The sequence below is a fragment of the Desarmillaria tabescens genome (genome assembly GCF_030435595.1).
Source record: "Desarmillaria tabescens strain CCBAS 213 chromosome Unknown EV420scaffold_7, whole genome shotgun sequence".
NCBI classification, from domain to species: Eukaryota; Fungi; Basidiomycota; class Agaricomycetes; order Agaricales; family Physalacriaceae; genus Desarmillaria; species Desarmillaria tabescens.
In genome coordinates this window covers 1,001,663-1,018,659 of record NW_026848306.1, presented here as the reverse complement: position 1 = coordinate 1,018,659, position 16,997 = coordinate 1,001,663, and the positions used below count along the sequence as shown (strand labels likewise).

General features: G+C 47.1%; 7 protein-coding genes across 7 annotated transcripts; 6 read left to right on the top strand and 1 right to left on the bottom strand.

Annotated features, from left to right (window-relative positions):
• The first annotated feature begins 199 nt into the window (after positions 1–199).
• Positions 200–2,974, top strand: EV420DRAFT_1107833 (APC amino acid permease). Its single transcript, XM_060465868.1, has 16 exons — positions 200–532; positions 588–663; positions 718–772; positions 827–974; positions 1,023–1,146; positions 1,202–1,303; positions 1,358–1,449; positions 1,497–1,559; positions 1,607–1,714; positions 1,779–1,861; positions 1,916–1,980; positions 2,035–2,056; positions 2,107–2,127; positions 2,176–2,445; positions 2,506–2,623; positions 2,671–2,974. The coding sequence occupies exons 1-16, from the start codon at positions 430–432 to the stop codon at positions 2,811–2,813; spliced, it is 1,593 nt and encodes a 530-aa protein (XP_060335095.1). The 5' UTR covers positions 200–429; the 3' UTR covers positions 2,814–2,974.
• Positions 2,975–4,353: 1,379 nt separating this feature from the next.
• Positions 4,354–5,099, top strand: EV420DRAFT_1520027 (uncharacterized protein). Its single transcript, XM_060472135.1, has 6 exons — positions 4,354–4,518; positions 4,542–4,543; positions 4,630–4,719; positions 4,771–4,809; positions 4,889–4,901; positions 4,956–5,099. Exons 1-6 carry the CDS (start codon positions 4,451–4,453, stop codon positions 5,062–5,064), a joined length of 321 nt encoding a protein of 106 aa, XP_060335094.1. The 5' UTR covers positions 4,354–4,450; the 3' UTR covers positions 5,065–5,099.
• Positions 5,100–5,457: 358 nt separating this feature from the next.
• EV420DRAFT_1107509 (amino acid transporter) lies at positions 5,458–8,403 on the top strand. Its single transcript, XM_060465866.1, has 18 exons — positions 5,458–5,793; positions 5,846–5,921; positions 5,978–6,032; positions 6,084–6,231; positions 6,279–6,402; positions 6,452–6,553; positions 6,607–6,698; positions 6,746–6,808; positions 6,858–6,965; positions 7,025–7,107; positions 7,170–7,234; positions 7,286–7,307; positions 7,359–7,379; positions 7,439–7,708; positions 7,756–7,873; positions 7,924–8,053; positions 8,134–8,284; positions 8,335–8,403. The coding sequence occupies exons 1-17, from the start codon at positions 5,700–5,702 to the stop codon at positions 8,150–8,152; spliced, it is 1,590 nt and encodes a 529-aa protein (XP_060335093.1). The 5' UTR covers positions 5,458–5,699; the 3' UTR covers positions 8,153–8,284; positions 8,335–8,403.
• Positions 8,404–9,093: 690 nt separating this feature from the next.
• Positions 9,094–11,766, top strand: EV420DRAFT_1107599 (APC amino acid permease). The gene is made up of 17 exons (XM_060465867.1): positions 9,094–9,325; positions 9,378–9,453; positions 9,506–9,560; positions 9,616–9,763; positions 9,811–9,934; positions 9,984–10,085; positions 10,139–10,230; positions 10,277–10,339; positions 10,388–10,495; positions 10,554–10,636; positions 10,699–10,763; positions 10,815–10,836; positions 10,889–10,905; positions 10,965–11,005; positions 11,104–11,234; positions 11,283–11,400; positions 11,456–11,766. Exons 1-17 carry the CDS (start codon positions 9,232–9,234, stop codon positions 11,587–11,589), a joined length of 1,473 nt encoding a protein of 490 aa, XP_060335092.1. The 5' UTR covers positions 9,094–9,231; the 3' UTR covers positions 11,590–11,766.
• Positions 11,767–12,372: 606 nt separating this feature from the next.
• EV420DRAFT_1519983 (regulator of volume decrease after cellular swelling-domain-containing protein) lies at positions 12,373–13,319 on the top strand. The gene is made up of 2 exons (XM_060472134.1): positions 12,373–12,805; positions 12,858–13,319. The coding sequence occupies exons 1-2, from the start codon at positions 12,397–12,399 to the stop codon at positions 13,055–13,057; spliced, it is 609 nt and encodes a 202-aa protein (XP_060335091.1). The 5' UTR covers positions 12,373–12,396; the 3' UTR covers positions 13,058–13,319.
• On the bottom strand, positions 13,039–14,387 carry EV420DRAFT_1729319 (uncharacterized protein; the record flags this gene model as incomplete). The annotated part of the gene is made up of 3 exons (XM_060479889.1): positions 13,039–13,499; positions 13,558–14,106; positions 14,180–14,387. The coding sequence occupies 3 exons, from the start codon at positions 14,385–14,387 to the stop codon at positions 13,468–13,470; spliced, it is 789 nt and encodes a 262-aa protein (XP_060335090.1). The 3' UTR covers positions 13,039–13,467.
• A 547-nt stretch (positions 14,388–14,934) lies between these two features.
• EV420DRAFT_1329188 (ras family-domain-containing protein) lies at positions 14,935–15,986 on the top strand. Its single transcript, XM_060468791.1, has 6 exons — positions 14,935–15,067; positions 15,119–15,239; positions 15,291–15,363; positions 15,417–15,528; positions 15,574–15,734; positions 15,790–15,986. Exons 1-6 carry the CDS (start codon positions 14,964–14,966, stop codon positions 15,849–15,851), a joined length of 633 nt encoding a protein of 210 aa, XP_060335089.1. The 5' UTR covers positions 14,935–14,963; the 3' UTR covers positions 15,852–15,986.
• The last annotated feature ends 1,011 nt before the right edge of the window (positions 15,987–16,997 follow it).

The following is a 16,997-nucleotide window of genomic DNA, read 5'->3' as shown; positions in this document are numbered from 1 at the left end:
CATGAGGACCTTCAAGAGCGAGTGGGAGACTAAAGGACGAGCACTCGGCTGGATCCACGGATGAGAAGAGAGGTGGAGGGAATTTCATAGATTGGCAATGAAGAAATAACCAGATATGAAGACGAAGGGCCCAGTGTATCACAGTATGTTCTGCCTCTGTAAATGTGACGCCTTTAATCATGGATACCCTGGCAATTCACAGAGAACAGATCCAAGCCTTTATCTCCGCCAATTACATATCCTGAAATCTAGTATGACGGCACTTCCGGGGCTAAATCACCTCCACTGATATCGGGTTCAATAAGCCTCTTCGCTTCGACTGCTGGTCGGACAAATATTGATTTATCTTCTCATCACGTCGCACCTTGAACTTATATAAATAAGGACGTGAAAGCTCGTCTGCCCTGTGACCCTTCAGTCTTGTCTATCATGCCCGAGAAGGATAACCCAGATAACCGCACGGAAACGCTTTCTCTTTCAACAGGCTTGGACAATGATGAGGGTTTACTCGCTAGCCTTGGGTATAAACAAGGTGCTTCAGAATTCCCTCGTCGCTATATACTGATCCCTACCGATGTTTAATCCAGAGCTCAAGAGACAATTCAAACCACTAGAGATTTTTGGGATCGCTTTCAGCATTATTGGCATCGCACCTGCGTTGTCGTACGTTCTGTCTATGGATTCTAGTTATGGACGGCTATCTCATGTATCACGTAGATCTGTTCTTATCTACTCCCTCCCTAATGGAGGCGCGTTCGCGATGGTCTGGGGAGTAAGTAACACTCTTTTACAGGAAATATCAAAGACTCTGACGCTTCACCACTAGTGGACTGTCTGTTCCATATTCATTGTTGCAATTGGCCTCGCCATGGGAGACTTAGCATCTGCTGCACCAACATCTGGCGGACTCTATTACTGGACGTTCATGTTCTCGTCGGAGAAATGGCGTTGTTTTCTATGTTGGATTGTGGGATGTATGGTTTGAATTGTCGTTGCAACCAGCTGGCACTAACTTGAAGTAGATTCCAATACCATCAGTAATGTGGCTAGCGTTGCGAGCATTGACTGGGGATGTGCTCTACAAATCATGGCGGCGGTTAGTATCGGATCCAATCGGACTTTTGAAGCAACCATTTCCCAGACTTTGTGCGTTATCTCTCAATTCACTGACTTAAGGGCCTGACGAAAATCCATATGGCAGTGGACTATATTGCGCGCTTCTCCTCTGTCATGCCCTGATATGTAGCATAAACCCTAGATTTATGGCTCGTTTTCAAATCTTCTTCGTATTACTCAATGTTTTGTACGTTGCTTTTTATTTTCAATCTTTTGGTCCCCAAAACTCCTCTTGTTCCAGTCTGTGCTTCGCAATTATCATAGGTCTTCCAGCAGCGACTCCCAGGGAATTCAAAAACGACGCAAAATTTGCCTTTGGAGACTTCACTAATGGTCGGTTTTCGCGCAGGGAATCTTCATTGGCTCATTATATCAACCAGTGTCCGGATGGCCCAACGGATTTGCGTTCATACTTAGTTTTCTAACTCCTTTATGGGGCGTTGGTGCGTCCTACTTGTGGTGCAACTGTCTCATTAACTGATATATATAGGATGCTTTGATGCTCCCGTCCATATGAGTGAGGAAGCAACCAATGCCAGCGTAGCCGTTCCAATGGCTATCATTTTCTCCACCTTCTCTGCTACTATTCTCGGCTGGGGTAAAATTTCCCTGCCACTATACCACCGTCGTTCCTTGACAGCTAATGAGCCTTTACTACGAAGCCATGAACATCTCACTGGTCTTCTGCATGGGACGGGATTACCAAAGTATCATTGATAGCCCCATTGGCCAACCTATGGCCACTGTGAGTAACATTCCCATTTAAGCCATGTTGCACATGTAACGAATCTACTGGTAGATATTTTTCAACTCCTTTGGAAGGACCGGAACTCTCATTATATGGTCGTTCATCATCTTGGCACAGTAAATATCCCGAGTCCAAGAATTCTTATCATACCATCTGATATCAACGATTAGGTTCGCCATCGGTGCAGGCATAGTAAGCCCCCGAGATGGTGTCACGCGGCCTCTAAACTGACGGGTGTATAGTTGACCACATGCTCTCGACAGGTAACTTGGTTTCTCCCGTCCCAAACGTGCTGATGCTCCGAATTACAGATTTTTGCCTTCTCCCGAGATGGAGGCTTACCTCTCTCTCGATGGATTTACTACGTCAATCCTCAAACTCGGACCCCATCACACGCTGTGTGGTTTGGGACTTTCTTGTCCCTTCTCCTCGGAATTCTCGCCTTCGCTGGTGAGAATGCTATCGGAGCAGTCTTTTCGCTCGTAATTACTGGACAATACGTGTCATATTCTATACCGATGTCTGCGAGGTTTCTCGGCGGCAAAACTTCGAAACCAGGCCCTTTCCGACTAGGTTTTTGGGTCAGCCATTTTCCGTTCGCATATCGGCCGATAGTGATTAATACAATCTCTGTAACCTAGAGTCTCCCGGTTACAGCGGTTGCCGTCATCTGGATGGCTTTCATGACTGTCGTGTTTATGTTTCCTCTTACTCCCTCTCCCGGCGTCGGCAATATGAACTACACAGTCGTTGTGCAAGGTCAGCTTCTTCTGATGAGATTTGGTGCGTTGACGGAGGTCTTGCAGGTGGCGTTTTGGTGCTTTCCGTCATCTATTTCTACTGCCCTAGATATGGCGGAGTGTATTGGTTCAAAGGACCGGTCTCAACGGTCGAAGTACCTCCGGCACATGTCAAGGATGGTCCAGATGAAAAGACGATAAGGTCCTAGCAGATGAGGTCTCAACTTCAGCATATATCGGGCCCGGCCAACCTCGTATTCTAACCGGATCGTTCAATATTCATGCACAACGTTACAATGTGAATATTGATATTATATTACGAATGAATAACACATGAATTGGAGATTCATTGAAAGACTCGAACATACCCTGCGGTAGTTGGCGCAAGTCATGTATGAACAAATCATTCGGTGGTACATCCAAAGCAGCTGCGAAATACTGAGCACTCAGTTTTCTTCGACGCTTCCAGTGGAATCGCAGTTCGTAAAGAACTCCGTCCTAGAATTGAACACTGGGTTGGCGCAGCGTATGACGACGAAGTAAACACATGCCACATTCAATGTAAGAGTAGGAACACTCAAGCTTTATATAATCGTATCCAAGCTCTCTATGGATTTTCACACCATCTGTATAGAATGTGGTTACGGAAGAGCTCTCGCGTCGTATCCGGCTATCATTTAGCCCCTATAAGCATACGCATCCACAGGAACACATAGGACGAGAACGTACAAATCTCGTCAGTCCACATCTGCACCATGGTCGATATGGGAACAACGTCAAGGGCCAAAACTGTTTGTCAGAGCGGTCGATTTGGCACCGTAGTCACCAATTTGAAAGTAAATTAAGCACCTCCGTAAAGAGGAGCCAGAATGCTCTAATTCACACTGGTCAGCCAGTGCTTGAGCAACCGCGGCAGCGGGTCAGGTCACCGGTCCTGTGTTCAGCTTGAGCCTCGTTGAGCGTATATAACCACTCCCTAAATTCGCTGCATATGGTAGAAGACGAACTAGAAGACGAAGTGCCAGTCTTGGCAACGGTGGAGGTGACGCCCCCAATAACGGTAGGATACGACGATGGTGATGGACTAACGACGGAGGTAACATTCGCAATGAAGGAATGCAGCACGGATTCTTATGATTCTTGTTGGAGTCGCGTCGCCCTGGCCATCTTCGGTCGCGCTCTCGCTAAGGAAGGGTCGGCTCGCATGACGCATTCGTTACGGGACGTGGTCGGGAGACGAGGAGACGAGAAGAATAGTGTTCTAGGAGCCCCTCCCCTCGACGAGATACTGGAAGCTCTGACAGCCCTCCTCTTGTTCTTCTGCATTACTGTGAACCTAGGACGGAGAAAAGTGGCTATGTCTGACGAGTGTTATTCAGATACCTTCGGATAGCTGCAACCAAGATCTCGTTGGCCGAGGACAGAAGCCCAGAGATGAGTGTACATCCCGAACCAAGTCTTCTACCTCTCTCAACCATGACAGCAATACTCCTTGCGTCCAGTTTTCGTTGTAGAACTGGCCTGTTGACCTGCAGGTCGTCGGTAACCTTTGGAGACCACAACACGCTGGCGACTTCAGTTTCATGCTCTTTGGAGGCATCGCTCGAGAAGAAGAAAGACCAATTCATCTGCAAAAGAAAACGAGGAGGTAGGAAGGATAGATGACTAGGACGACTCTCGGACAGAGCGATAGTGTCAATGATGAGAGGCTCAGGAAGGGAAGCCTCGATAAGATCATGTGATGGTCGACGCGTAGTTGCTGGCAGCCACAGCGCATGGTTCGCTATGTCAGGGCTGTGGACCCGGCCGTTCCTTATTGGGACCTGGCGCCGGTAACACCACCACCATGTTACAAAAAGCGCGAGGCGCTGAGGAGCTGTCGTTTCTCTTTACATTACGGCTTATTGTATCACAGTATGTATTTCCCCGATACACTCAAACATCGTGGCACTCACCCGAGAACAACAGAAGTCTGAGTCCTCATCTCGACCAGCAAACCGCCTCCACTGATATCGGATCCAATAGGCCTACTTCACTCATGCTATCGGTCGGATAAGTACTACAGTGGTTTTGTCCCCCCATCACTCTCGAAACCTTGGCTTCTGGATGGCTTATGTGCGTAATCAATGACTTCACAAACTGCGAACGTAGCGAATCTACTCATAGATATTTTTCAACTCCTTCGGAAAGATCGGAACTTTGATTGTAGGTCGTTCATCATCTTGGCGCAGTAAATCTACTGAGTCTATGAACCCTTATCATCTCATCTGATATCAACAATTAGGTTTGCCAATGGTGTAGGTAACGTAAGTCCGCATGCTGGTATCACGCGGCGTCAATGTTCTCGACAGGCAGCTTAAACATCTTGCTTTCCCCGTCTCGCCCGCATTTGTGCTCAGAACCACATATTTTGCCTTCTCCCGAGATGGAGGCTTTCTACTCTCTCGACGGGTGTCCTAATCCTTGCCGCCATCTATTTTTACTTTCCGAGATATGACGGAATGTACTGGTGCACAAGACCCGTCTCGACGGTCGATGTGACTGCGAAAGAGACCAAGAATAACGTGAGTGAAAGTCAATAGGTTGTCAAACTAAAATACAGTTTGCTTACCATGGGCCTTGAACAGAATCCCGAGCCAGAGAAACATTGGGGAGATACCGTTCTTGCGGACAGGTATGTTGCTGAGGTACCTATATATTTGTACTCTCACCTATAATGCCTAGAGGAACAAGCGGTACAGATAAGCTTCGGATGTCAGAATCGGGTCAGACTAACAGTCGAGAACCTAGGAGATGTTGTGCATACCGCAAATCGGATGAAATACGCAAACCCAAAGAATCATCATCGCACGTAACGCTTTACCTAAAATCCCGGATACTTTTGGCATGTCACACAGTCTATTCTCTAGATTTCAATGCGACCAATCACATATTTTCTTATAACGACACCGCGGGGCTAGCCAATGATTGCCATGGATATCGGATCTGTGGCACTGACTCTCCGCTCCCAGTGACCATGGTTCTATCATCTCATAATATTGGACTCCGAGCTTCCTATAAATGACTGATGTCACTAGTGGATTCTCATTGTTGCCATGCTATCGGAGAAAGATCAGACCACGGAGACGATTTCCCTTTCGACACTAGACAGTGACGAAGGACTTCTTGCTCGTCTTGGTTATAAACAAGGTAGGCCAACTTCACTACGTGTCAATCCTGACTTACGCCCTTCTCTATTCAGAGCTCAAGAGACACTTCAGACCGCTAGAGATTTTCGGATTTGCTTTCAGTCTTATTGGGATCGTACCTTCTTTCTCGTCAGTGGGTTTTTTATCTCGGGATATCAATTAATGTTCGTTTTCACTGCATACAGATCTGTGCTAATCTTCTCCATCCCCAATGGAGGCGCTTTTGCGATGGTCTGGGGTGTGAGTCTCCCTCATCTACACGCAGTAATTGGAACGATCCTTTGCTTATAGTGGACTGTCTGTTCGATATTCATTGCTGCAATCGCCCTCGCTGTTGGAGACATAGCGTCTGCTGCACCAACGTCCGGCGGACTTTATTACTGGACGTTCATGTTCTCGCCAGAGAAATGGCGTGGCTTTTTATGTTGGATCGTAGGATGTAGGTCCTCTATCTTATATTCGGTGGCCTGCGTTAACTCGAGATAGATTCCAACACTATCAGTAATGTGGCTGGCGTTACGAGTGTCAACTGGGGTTGTGCCGTGCAAATTATGGCGGCAGTGAGTATTGGGTCTGATCTCGCTTTTGAGGCGACTATACCTCAAACTTTGTGAGTTATTACCTGATCACCACCTGACGGACTTGACGAGCCTATACAGTGGTTTATATTGTGCTCTCGTCCTTTGTCATTGCCTGATATGTACCTTCAACTCAAGTATCATGGCTAGATTGCAAACTGCCTTGGTAATAATCAACGTTCTGTTAGCCTCTTTCTATGTTCCTACTCGTCTACTGATAAATCTCTATATTACAGGTTGTTCTGCGTAGTTATCATAGGTCTTCCAGTAGCAACACCTGAGGAATTCAGAAACGACGCAAAATTTGCTTTCGAGGACTTCACCAACGGTCAGTTCTCATACTGGAAGTCTTCATTAGCTCACGACTTTAATCAGTATCCGGATGGCCCAACGGCTTTGCGTTTGTCCTTAGCTTTTTAACCCCTTTATGGGGCGTTGGTGCGTTCTTTTTCTCATGAAAATCCCTTTTCTTGCTGATATACTGTAGGAGCGTTTGATGCTCCCGTCCACATGAGTGAGGAAGCAGCTAATGCCAGCATAGCCGTTCCAATGGCTATAATTTGCTCCATCTTCTCTGCCACCATTTTTGGCTGGGGTAGGTTTCTGTCATCGAATTACCACCGCGCTGGCAGCTCACGAACCTTCGTTACCAAGCAATGAATATCGTGCTAGTCTTCTGTATGGGTCAAGATTACCAGAGTATCATTGATAGTCCCATCGGTCAGCCCATGGCCACAGTAGGTATTCAGCGGGTCCTATAGAAGACGGCTTGCTAACCGATAAATTAATGGCTGATTAGATATTGTTCAATTCCTTCGGGAAGACCGGCACCCTCGTCGTGTGGTCATTTGTTATCTTCACACAGTAAACATCTCAACTCCACGTGTTATCTCCTCATCTGATGCCGATCCCTAGGTTTGCCATTGGGACAAATCAAGTATGTGGACGCGGTATGCTGGCACCAGATACTATACTGACTTGGACATAGATGATGACAACCTCGAGGCAGGTAGAAAAGCTTTCACTTCCCGTCCCATTTACTCGCATTGACTGTCGGTATCAATTAAGATATTTGCCTTCTCTCGAGACGGGGGTCTTCCTCTGTCCCGATGGGTATACTACGTCGATCCCCAAACTCGGATACCAACTCATGCCATCTGGTTTGGAACATGTTGGTCCCTCCTACTCGGATGCCTTGCGTTCACTGGTAATAATACCATCGAGGCGGTCTTCTTACTCTCCGTGACTGCACAATATGTGTCATTTTGTATCCCGTTGTCAGCGAGGTTTCTTGGAGGCAAGAGAATCAAGCCAGGTCCTTTTCGGCTAGGTCCTTTGGTCAGTCGTTCTAAGCTTACTCGTTAGAGGCGATTAACAGATTCCAGAGTCTCCCAATTACTGCGGTTGCTGTCGTTTGGATGACCTTCATGACTGTCGTGTTCATGTTTCCTGCTTCCCCCTCTCCTGGGGTAGGTAGCATGAACTATGCAGTCGTAGTACAAGGTAGGTTACTTCTAATATTACAATCCATCACGTTAAAACAGACCTTGCAGGCGGTGTCCTGATCCTTGCGATCGTCTATTTTTACTTTCCAAAATATGGCGGGAGAAATTGGTTCACAGGGCCGATATCAACGGTCGAAATGCCCGCATTACAAGTTGAGAATGATGTAGTCGAAAAAGAGTAAGATGCTAGTGGATGTGGTCCGAATTGCGCTGACCGAGTGGTTCATTTTTTGTGGATCGACCGTTATACATGCGTAGTTGGATACGTTGCCAATGACTTATCCCAAATGATACGTGTGTTCAATGTTTTCATATGATATGAGAATCCGTCCGCGGTGTATGTCTTGACTACTTAAGGCTGAACGGTAGTTATAACGGCAGCCACACCTGTTACTGCTGTCGGAGAGATGTATGAGAGGCTACCGTATACTGTATACTTGGATTGACATGGCAGCTCAGAGCATAAGCCCCTTCGCCCGGCGAAAAATTTCGATTTTAGGAAGTTAACAGGATGCACTTTTAATGGTGTTTTACTCTCCCGGAGTTTCCAGCAACGGGGGATACTTTCCTTCCAATGCTACTTGAAAAGAAGAATCAAAGCTTGAAATGCGTTGGTGGCGGTGCTACGCGGGATTGACTTCGGCGTGAATGCTTAACGACGGTCAAATTTGAAATTCAATGATGTAGTCAACCTTGTTTTCTTCTTCCCAACCCATATCATCTGACTTCTACCTTTCCAAGCAAAATTCTCAAGACAGAGCAACAGTGTGGAGAAAATTTTTCTGCGGGCTACTTCATAACTCAGGCACCCGGGTGGTATATCTGTATCCTGACCTATGATGGCTAGTCCTACCTCAGAATATGTCTCGATATCTGGTCAACCGGCTCTGGCATCTGCCAGCTAAATTGTATAACATGGCTATAAACCATAAAGGGCTGCAATGTGGGGATTGGGTCCGACTAACGTTGAGAACCCGGGAGGTGTTGTGCATACCACAAATCGGATGAAATAATACCCAGATCTGAAGAATCATCATCGTACGTAACGCTTTGCCTGAATTCGCGGATGTTTTTGGCATGTTACACAGGCCATTCTCCTGGGGCCTGGCCTCGTGCGTCTCAATTATGAATGCATAGGCTTTTCCCCAGATTTTAACGCGACCAATCACTATTCATATATTTTGTATTACAACGATGCTCCCGGAGCTAGCTAATCTCCGCCATGGATATCGGATCTGTGGCACTGACTCTTCGTTCCCAGTGATCATGGTTCTATCATCTCATAAAGCTGGTCCTGAGCGTCCTATAGATGACTGAGGACCGTTTGTTTTGTGACTCCGAAGTCTCATTACTATCATGCTATCGGAGGAAGATAAAACCACAGAGACGATTTCCCTTTCGACGGCAGAGAGTGACGAGGGACTTCTTGCTCGTCTTGGATATAAACAAGGTAGACCAACTATGCTACGTACCCATCCTAGCCCACACCCTTCTCTGATCAGAGCTCAAGAGACACTTCAAACCGCTAGAAATTTTCGGATTTGCTTTCGGCCTTATTGGGATCGTGCCTTCCTTCTCGTCAGTGGGTTTTATCTAGTAATACAAGATAGCATCCTCATTCACTACACAGATCTGTGCTAATTTTCTCCATCCCCAATGGAGGCGCTTTTGCGATGGTCTGGGGAGTGAGTCTCCCTTAGTTACACGCAGTAATTAGAATAATGATTCGTTTTCTTACAGTGGACTGTCTGTTCGATATTCATTGCTACAATTACCCTCGCCATTGGAGACATAGCGTCTGCAGCGCCAACATCTGGTGGACTTTATTACTGGACGTTTATGTTCTCGTTGGAGAAATGGCGTGGCTTTTTATGTTGGATCGTAGGGTGTAGGTCCTCAATCCTATATCCGGTGGCCTGTGTTAACTCGAGATAGATTCCAACACTATCAGTAATGTGGCTAGTAATACAAGTATTAGCTGGGGATGTGCCATACAAATTATGGCGGCAGTCAGTATTGGGTCCGACCTCAAATTTCGGGCGACTATGCCTCAAACCTTGTGAGCTATTACCTGATCACCACCTAACGGACTTGACGAGCCTATAAAGCGGTTTATACTGCGCCCTCATCCTTGGTCATTGCCTGATATGCACCCTCAACTCGAGTATTATGGCTAGATTGCAAACGGCTGTAGTGATAATTAATGTTCTGTTAGCCTCTTTCTATGTTCCTACTCGTCTACTGATAAATCTCTATATTACAGGTTGTTCTGCGTAGTTATCATAGGCCTTCCAGTGGCAACTCCCGAGGAATTCAGAAACGATGCAAAATTTGCTTTTGAGGACTTTACCAACGGTTCGTTTTCACGCGGGAAATTTCATTGGCTTATAATGTCAACTAGTATCTGGATGGCCGAATGGATTCGCGTTTATCCTTAGCTTTTTAACCCCCTTATGGGGTGCTGGTGCGTCATGTTTCTTGTGAAAATTCCCTCTTGGCTGATTGACTATAGGATGCTATGATGCTCCCGTCCATATGAGTGAGGAAGCAGCCAATGCTAGCATAGCCGTTCCAATGACTATAATTTGCTCCATCTTCTCTGCTACCGTCTTCGGCTGGGGTAGGTTTCTGCGATTGACTTACCACGGTGCCGGCAGCTTACGAACCTTGTTACAAAGCAATGAATATCGCGCTAGTCTTCTGTATGGGTCAAGATTACCAAAGTATCATTGATAGTCCCATCGGTCAGCCCATGGCCACGGTAGGTATTCAACGGGTCCTATAGAAGACGGCTTGCTAACCGATGAATTAATGGCTGATTAGATATTGTTCAATTCCTTCGGGAAGACCGGCACTCTTGTCGTGTGGTCGTTCGTCATCTTGACACAGTAAACATCTCAAATACACTTGTTATCCTCTCATCTGATGCCGATCCCCAGGTTTGCCATGGGTACGAATCAAGTATGTGGACGCAGTATGCTCAGCCCAAGTACTCACGTTGACTTGGATGTAGACGATGACAGCCTCGAGGCAGGTAGCAAAGCTTTCACTTTGCGTCGCATTCACTCGCACTGACTGCAAGTAACAAGATCTTTGCCTTCTCTCAAGACGGAGGTCTCCCGCTGTCCCGGTGGGTGTACTACGTCGATCCCCAAACTAGGATACCGACCCATGCCATCTGGTTTGGAACATGTTGGTCCCTCCTACTCGGATGCCTTGCATTCACAGGTAGCAATGCCATTGGAGCGATCTTCTTACTCTCCGTGACTGCCCAATACCTATCATTTTGTATCCCGTTGTCAGCGAGGTTTCTTGGAGGCAAGAGAATCAAGCCAGGTCCTTTTCGGTTAGGTCCTTTGGTAAGTCATTTTAAGCTTACTCGTTAAACGTGATTAACAGATCTCCAGAGTCTCCCAATTACTGCGGTTGCCGTCGCCTGGATGACTTTCATGGCTGTCGTGTTTATGTTTCCTGCTACTCCTTCTCCCGGAGTAGGTAACATGAACTATGCTGTCGTAGTACAAGGTAGGTTACTTCTAATAAGATTACGATCCAGCGCGTTTTAGGCCAGACCTTTCAGGCGGTGTTTTGATACTTGCGATCGTCTATTTTTACTTTCCGAAATATGGCGGGAGAAATTGGTTCACGGGACCGATATCGACGGTCGAAGTGCCTGCGTTACAAGTTGAGAATGATGTAGCTGAAAAAGAGTAGGATGCCAGTGGGTGTGGTCCGGATTGCGTAGACCACTCAGTAGATCATTTTTCGTGCACTAACCGCGGTACATGCGTAGTTTGATATATTGCCTGTGACTAATGCATAGATGCAGATATCCTTTTGCAGATCAGCTAGCAAAAGCCATGATTATTACCCGGCTAAGCTTCACCTTTTTTTGTTACGGATGAACACCCAGGCGATGCATCTAAACCACAGGCTAGGTTCTTACTTGTATTTTCCCTCGATTTTTTCATCCAAGTAGTTGCAGAAGAGAGCGGAAGGTCTAACGTAGATAAAGCGTAGAACGTAGACCTTGTCAGTATAGAGGAAGGTAAGCGATAGTTCAAGGATATGCGAAGTATCGGAGTCTCGGAGAAGGTGTCGTTCTCCAACCTAATCATTCCTAAGTCCATGCGGTGGCTCCACAGTGTACATTTTGACTGTTTAAGACTGACGGGTACTTATAACGGTAGCCACACTTGTTGCTGCCGTCCGAGACTCGGAGATGCATGGGAGGCTAGAGTATATAGAAGACATGGCAGCTCAAAGCCGAAGCCCACCCTTCGCCCGGCAAAAATTCCATGGAAGATAGCAGGATGCACTTTGAGGGGGGGCTTACTCTACCGGAGTAGCCAACAAAACCCGGCGGATACCTTCCTTTCAATGCTACCTCGAAAGAAAAGTGAAGAATAAAACGTGTTGGGTGGCGGTGCTACGCGGCATCGACTTCGGCATGAACGGAATCAATCTAATCAAAAATTAAATAATTTAATCAATCTCGTTTTCTTCTTCCCAACACATACCATGGCCGTTCATCTGACTTCTACTCTTCCAAATTTCTCTACGCCGCAAGAGCATGCAACCATCGTCTCATCTACTCCCCAGAACTTCTCCGAAATCCCCCCTGTGCTCCGGCACCAGCAGAAAGAGGTGCAAGTCCGGTTTGAGGCCCCTCTGGAGGACAAAGCAGAATGGCGGCAGGGCACACTCTACGTGATCGATTCTGTGTTAGCGTTTGTTGAAGATGGTGAAAATGCTCAGGGCTGGCAGATCGAGTATCCTGCCATCACTCTGCATGCGATATCAAGAGCAGAGGGCGGGATTTATTGCCAGCTGGACGATAAATTTGGTCTTGTCGGGGCGGTGGAGGAAGAGGGAGATGGAGAAGACGTAATGAGAGAACTTACGATTGTTCCGAAGGATAGCGGGTCGCGTACGTTTGCTTGCCGTGTTTACTGAATGGTGTCTTACATTTTTTTTCTTAGTGAATGAGATTTTCGAAGCACTGTCCCTCTGTGCCTCGCTGCATCCCGATGAACCATCACCCTCCGACGATGAAGACGACGAGGCTTTCGTCGATGCTGATGAATTCGAAGTCTTTGATGGAACGGAAGAGCAGGAGCTCAGTGAGGTCGGGAGGGTGAGGAGCGATTTTATCAATGATTCTCGTTATCAACCATATTGATCCATTTTCGCACCATTTTTCCCATTTCGCTTGGGGTGTAGGCGGCTCTCGAGCACCTAGAGTCGATTATCGACCGTGGGGACGAACGGACAAAAGTTGTGGCGGAATCAGGTGCTGAGCAAGGAGATACCAAGGCCTTGTAATTTCAAAAACTGTATCACCATTTTATATCCGAAGTCTTCGAAGTTTATGATGAAAACTGCGATGTCGCGACACCGAGAACCTGGGGAAAGAAATTCTGAAATTATTTTTCAGTATTTTCAGTCGCGCTACGTCACGCTATCACATGACAGTGTCACGTCCAAGAGAACGCGTTTCCAAGGTGAATATTTTCATATCGCAGCAAGAAACTTGGTATATGTAGCCTGTTATAGCGTGCTCCACGGTAAGCGAGACTTGTCGGTAGAGATCTATGGCTCCTGTGGCTTAGGACCTTCATCCACTGAAGTATACCATATATGTCAGCACAGCAAATTTGCGACGAGGAGATGGATCCTTACCCCATTCAATTGTTACTCGCTCCCCTAGCCCTTTAAGGACCTTCTTTGTTGACAACTCCAGCTTTCCCATAACCTCCCCGAAATTGTATGGCATTGATATGAGAATTACAAATTTTCGCAGATTTGGGTACAGTCGCAAAACAATTTCGGCGAACAACCTCCACTTGAAAGGAAAGCTTTTCTTCAAGATATCGGTCAGTTCTTGGGGTTCGTCTGCGAAGACATCAATGCTTAGTGTTGTCAGTCCTGGGGCGGCAGGAAACAGCTGCATTGCAGCTGCACACCAGGTCAGCTGAAAGAGTGGTTCATCCGCCTCCAAACTGATTACGGCAAACTTCAGTGACCGAAGGGACGGGAATGCTCTTTTCTTGAAAGGAGGGAGCTTTGTCCAGCCAGCTTGGAGCCAAAGGGACATGTACTCCAAAGAATCAGCTGCCATGTCTAGGAGACAAATGAATGTCTTGGGAGAGAAGGGCATGTCGAATTCGTAAGATATATGCTGAAGCCTAGTAGGACGCGATATTTCAAAAACTTCATCCACGAGCCAATCTGCAATCTTGAAGAGATAAGATTCGTAGGTCCGTCATATCTCCTGTGAAAGCGCCTGCATTCGCAGAAACACGTTCAATATCAATAGAAGCCGTTTTGAAGGACTGGATGTGTTTGAACATGCTGAGAAACTGCTTGGCTTCAACGGTGCTAGGAAACACGCCCTGGAGATCGAGTTCGGTGACTGCTGGGAAGGTGGAGAGGAAAAGTTTGGTTTGAGGCGTCAAGTGAATGGGGTTGGTCATCATAGTAGACCACAAGAACTTGGTTGCTCGAGGCATAAGAGGGAGGCGAATATCAGGAGGTGGAGCTTGAATGTTCGTGTTCCTGCACGAGAAATTCGAGCATGATATCGGTCATGCCCTCCTCTCCGGGATATTTCGCCTTCAGATTGCGAATGCTTTGCTCCCTGAAACGGCCTCCGGGTTCGAAGTTGACCTGTTGGACATACATAGGGACATGTGCCATTGACGCGCCGATGTCGCGCCAGCGGGTGAAATCTTTTTCCAGGGAGAAGTCCGCCACTGAAAAGAGGTGGCGAAGGGAAGCAGCACGCCAGGCTTTGGAAACGAGCGACGAGACGCGCAGGGATGCTACATCGTCGCGAATATTTTCGATAATATCTTCCACCAACTCGAATGGGAGGTCATCGCCGTTGGCTACAGAACAGGTTCCGGTTAATGATGGCCCTTTCAGAAATAAGCATTACGTGTCTTTCTGCGCCGGCAGCACACTCATTGAAACTGTTCGACGAATTCTGACAGAATCGTGATGGATAAGCGGCGGCAAGGTGGCGGTCAAGAATGCAGTTCCAATTTTAGCACAGCCACTACGGCCAGTGCTGACCAGCAACCACCATGGCGTCTCCAACAACCTCCGAATTCTCTTCCTCTCCTCCCAAGCGAACCAAAATTGTGCTACTGGGCGACCAAAGTGTCGGAAAGACTAGTCTTATCACTCGGTATGTCGCGAAGACTCTATAGGCTGCTCTCAGGCACTGAGACACGGTTAGATTCATGTACGACACCTTCGACAACACGTACCAGGCGACAATTGGTATCGACTTCCTCAGCAAAACTATGTATCTCGAGGACCGGACAGTAAGGCTGCAACTGTGGGACACGGCTGGTCAGGTGCGATGAACGCGTCGTCACGGCTGAGCGTCGAACTGAGATTCACGACAGGAACGCTTCCGTTCATTGATACCGTCGTATATTCGTGATTCCTCAGTGGCAATTATTGTCTTTGATATAACAAGTACGTCGCGATGGTCCAGCAGCTTCGACGCACTTATAGAAATAGGTTGATAGACCGACCATCCTTTCTATCGACGACAAAATGGATAGAGGACGTACGCTCAGAACGAGGCAAGGATGTGATAGTCGTGTTAGTTGGTAACAAGGCTGACTTGTCAGACAAACGGTATGTCCCGACTACTGCTCACGTTCTTGATCTGACTTTTGCTAGGGAAGTAACGCTTGAAGAGGCCACGGCGAAAGCAACCGAGCTTGATGTGTTATTCATGGAGACATCCGCTAAAGCAGGCCACAATGTAAAAAGTCTGTTCAAAAAGATAGCCATGTCGCTGCCTGGTAAAGAGAAGGAAGAGAAGCCGGAGGCTAACACAAGTAAGTTCTAGTCTCGTTTGTTTGATAGGCTTGTCCCGCTAATGTACGTGCACAGAAATTGAGATTACGACAACAGCCGCAGACCAGAACCCGGAGGAATCGCAATGCAGCTGCTGAGCGACTTCTTGTCCCTCCATACTATTTCATGGCTGGAAGATCTAGGTCAACGGTAGGCCTAAGCTAACCAGGTATTTTGCATACTAAGGACCGTCAGATATGTATAGATCTACTAATAGCAACCTTATTTTTGCTGTTTTCTGTCATGAATCCGAGGAAAGCGCAACGAACTCTTCTCAACATAACAGAGGGCCAAATCTCTTAATATCCGCTTGCAACCTGGTAAGCAAGAGCGGTATCCGCCGAAGGACTGTGTTTTAAGCTCAGCCCGGCTTACGACTCACTAATGTTCAGTCATCATTACGGCGCGATCCCGTCACTCGCTCATTGGATGCCCTTATTGCGCCTAAGACCAGCTTCACGACCAACGCTTTGACACCACTCCAGGAAAGTTGCCCGTATAAGTTTTCACAAAAACTAGGGAATTTTCAGCTGCGCTATTCCAGCACCTTTTGTCTGTTATGGGAGTCTGGACGCGCCTCTTCTCAGTCCTGATGGTATTTCGCCGTCTCTTCTTACTAAGTAGTGCCCTCCATCAACGAAAACTTACCGGCTTTTGCTGACGGCTCCGACGACGCAACGTACCCTTTAATACATGTACAGACAGCACGCATGCTTCTTACTGGCTAGAATTCTACTAGGTTTTCGAGACCTAACAATTCTTTGCCATGTGAGTAATGCATCATAGCTAACCTCCGCACTGAAAACGTATTCGACATGCCTGCCTCTTACAGTGGTCTGTTGCTCATCTCGTGGTAATTCTGCGCTGTCTTACTCAACACAATACTCCGAAGAATAAGCTTAGCCATCGTTACCCGTCGGTCCTGCAGCGAGAGCCTTTCGTCAAGTTGTCGTTCGAGCTCGTAAAAGGTCAAATTCTTTTTTTCGAGTCGCCTTTACTCATCACGTTCAGTCTCCTTTAATATGCTACAATTGGGCAAATATTGTGCGTCCTTCCAAGCGTATCTCTGCTGCGCGCACAGATGTTCTGAACCATTTCCCGGCAGTTATGACTATTCAAAGGCCTAAGTCCTTCCCCTTACCATCGCACTTGTTTAATAAAACGCGGATCTTCATGCGGACACTGTTGAAGCATCCTGGGGACTGCCGAAAACGCGTCGGAGAGAAACTCCCGGTCGAAATTCC

Bases quoted from the DNA above. Each gene is read 5' to 3' on its own strand.
- EV420DRAFT_1107833 (XM_060465868.1), top strand. From the start codon at position 430: ATGCCCGAGAAGGATAACCCAGATAACCGCACGGAAACGCTTTCTCTT. The intron at 1,981-2,034 runs GTAAATATCCCG...ATCAACGATTAG, and splicing joins TCGTTCATCATCTTGGCACA to GTTCGCCATCGGTGCAGGCA. The intron at 2,057-2,106 runs GTAAGCCCCCGA...ACGGGTGTATAG, and splicing joins TCGCCATCGGTGCAGGCATA to TTGACCACATGCTCTCGACA.
- EV420DRAFT_1520027 (XM_060472135.1), top strand. From the start codon at position 4,451: ATGTTACAAAAAGCGCGAGGCGCTGAGGAGCTGTCGTTTCTCTTTACA. The intron at 4,720-4,770 runs GTGCGTAATCAA...ATCTACTCATAG, and splicing joins TTGGCTTCTGGATGGCTTAT to ATATTTTTCAACTCCTTCGG.
- EV420DRAFT_1107509 (XM_060465866.1), top strand. From the start codon at position 5,700: ATGCTATCGGAGAAAGATCAGACCACGGAGACGATTTCCCTTTCGACA. The intron at 5,922-5,977 runs GTCAGTGGGTTT...CACTGCATACAG, and splicing joins GGGATCGTACCTTCTTTCTC to ATCTGTGCTAATCTTCTCCA. The intron at 6,033-6,083 runs GTGAGTCTCCCT...CTTTGCTTATAG, and splicing joins CTTTTGCGATGGTCTGGGGT to TGGACTGTCTGTTCGATATT.
- EV420DRAFT_1107599 (XM_060465867.1), top strand. From the start codon at position 9,232: ATGCTATCGGAGGAAGATAAAACCACAGAGACGATTTCCCTTTCGACG. The intron at 10,496-10,553 runs GTAGGTTTCTGC...CTTGTTACAAAG, and splicing joins TGCTACCGTCTTCGGCTGGG to CAATGAATATCGCGCTAGTC. The intron at 10,637-10,698 runs GTAGGTATTCAA...ATGGCTGATTAG, and splicing joins TCGGTCAGCCCATGGCCACG to ATATTGTTCAATTCCTTCGG.
- EV420DRAFT_1519983 (XM_060472134.1), top strand. From the start codon at position 12,397: ATGGCCGTTCATCTGACTTCTACTCTTCCAAATTTCTCTACGCCGCAA. The intron at 12,806-12,857 runs GTACGTTTGCTT...TTTTTTTCTTAG, and splicing joins TCCGAAGGATAGCGGGTCGC to TGAATGAGATTTTCGAAGCA.
- EV420DRAFT_1329188 (XM_060468791.1), top strand. From the start codon at position 14,964: ATGGCGTCTCCAACAACCTCCGAATTCTCTTCCTCTCCTCCCAAGCGA. The intron at 15,240-15,290 runs GTGCGATGAACG...GATTCACGACAG, and splicing joins TGTGGGACACGGCTGGTCAG to GAACGCTTCCGTTCATTGAT. The intron at 15,735-15,789 runs GTAAGTTCTAGT...GTACGTGCACAG, and splicing joins GAAGCCGGAGGCTAACACAA to AAATTGAGATTACGACAACA.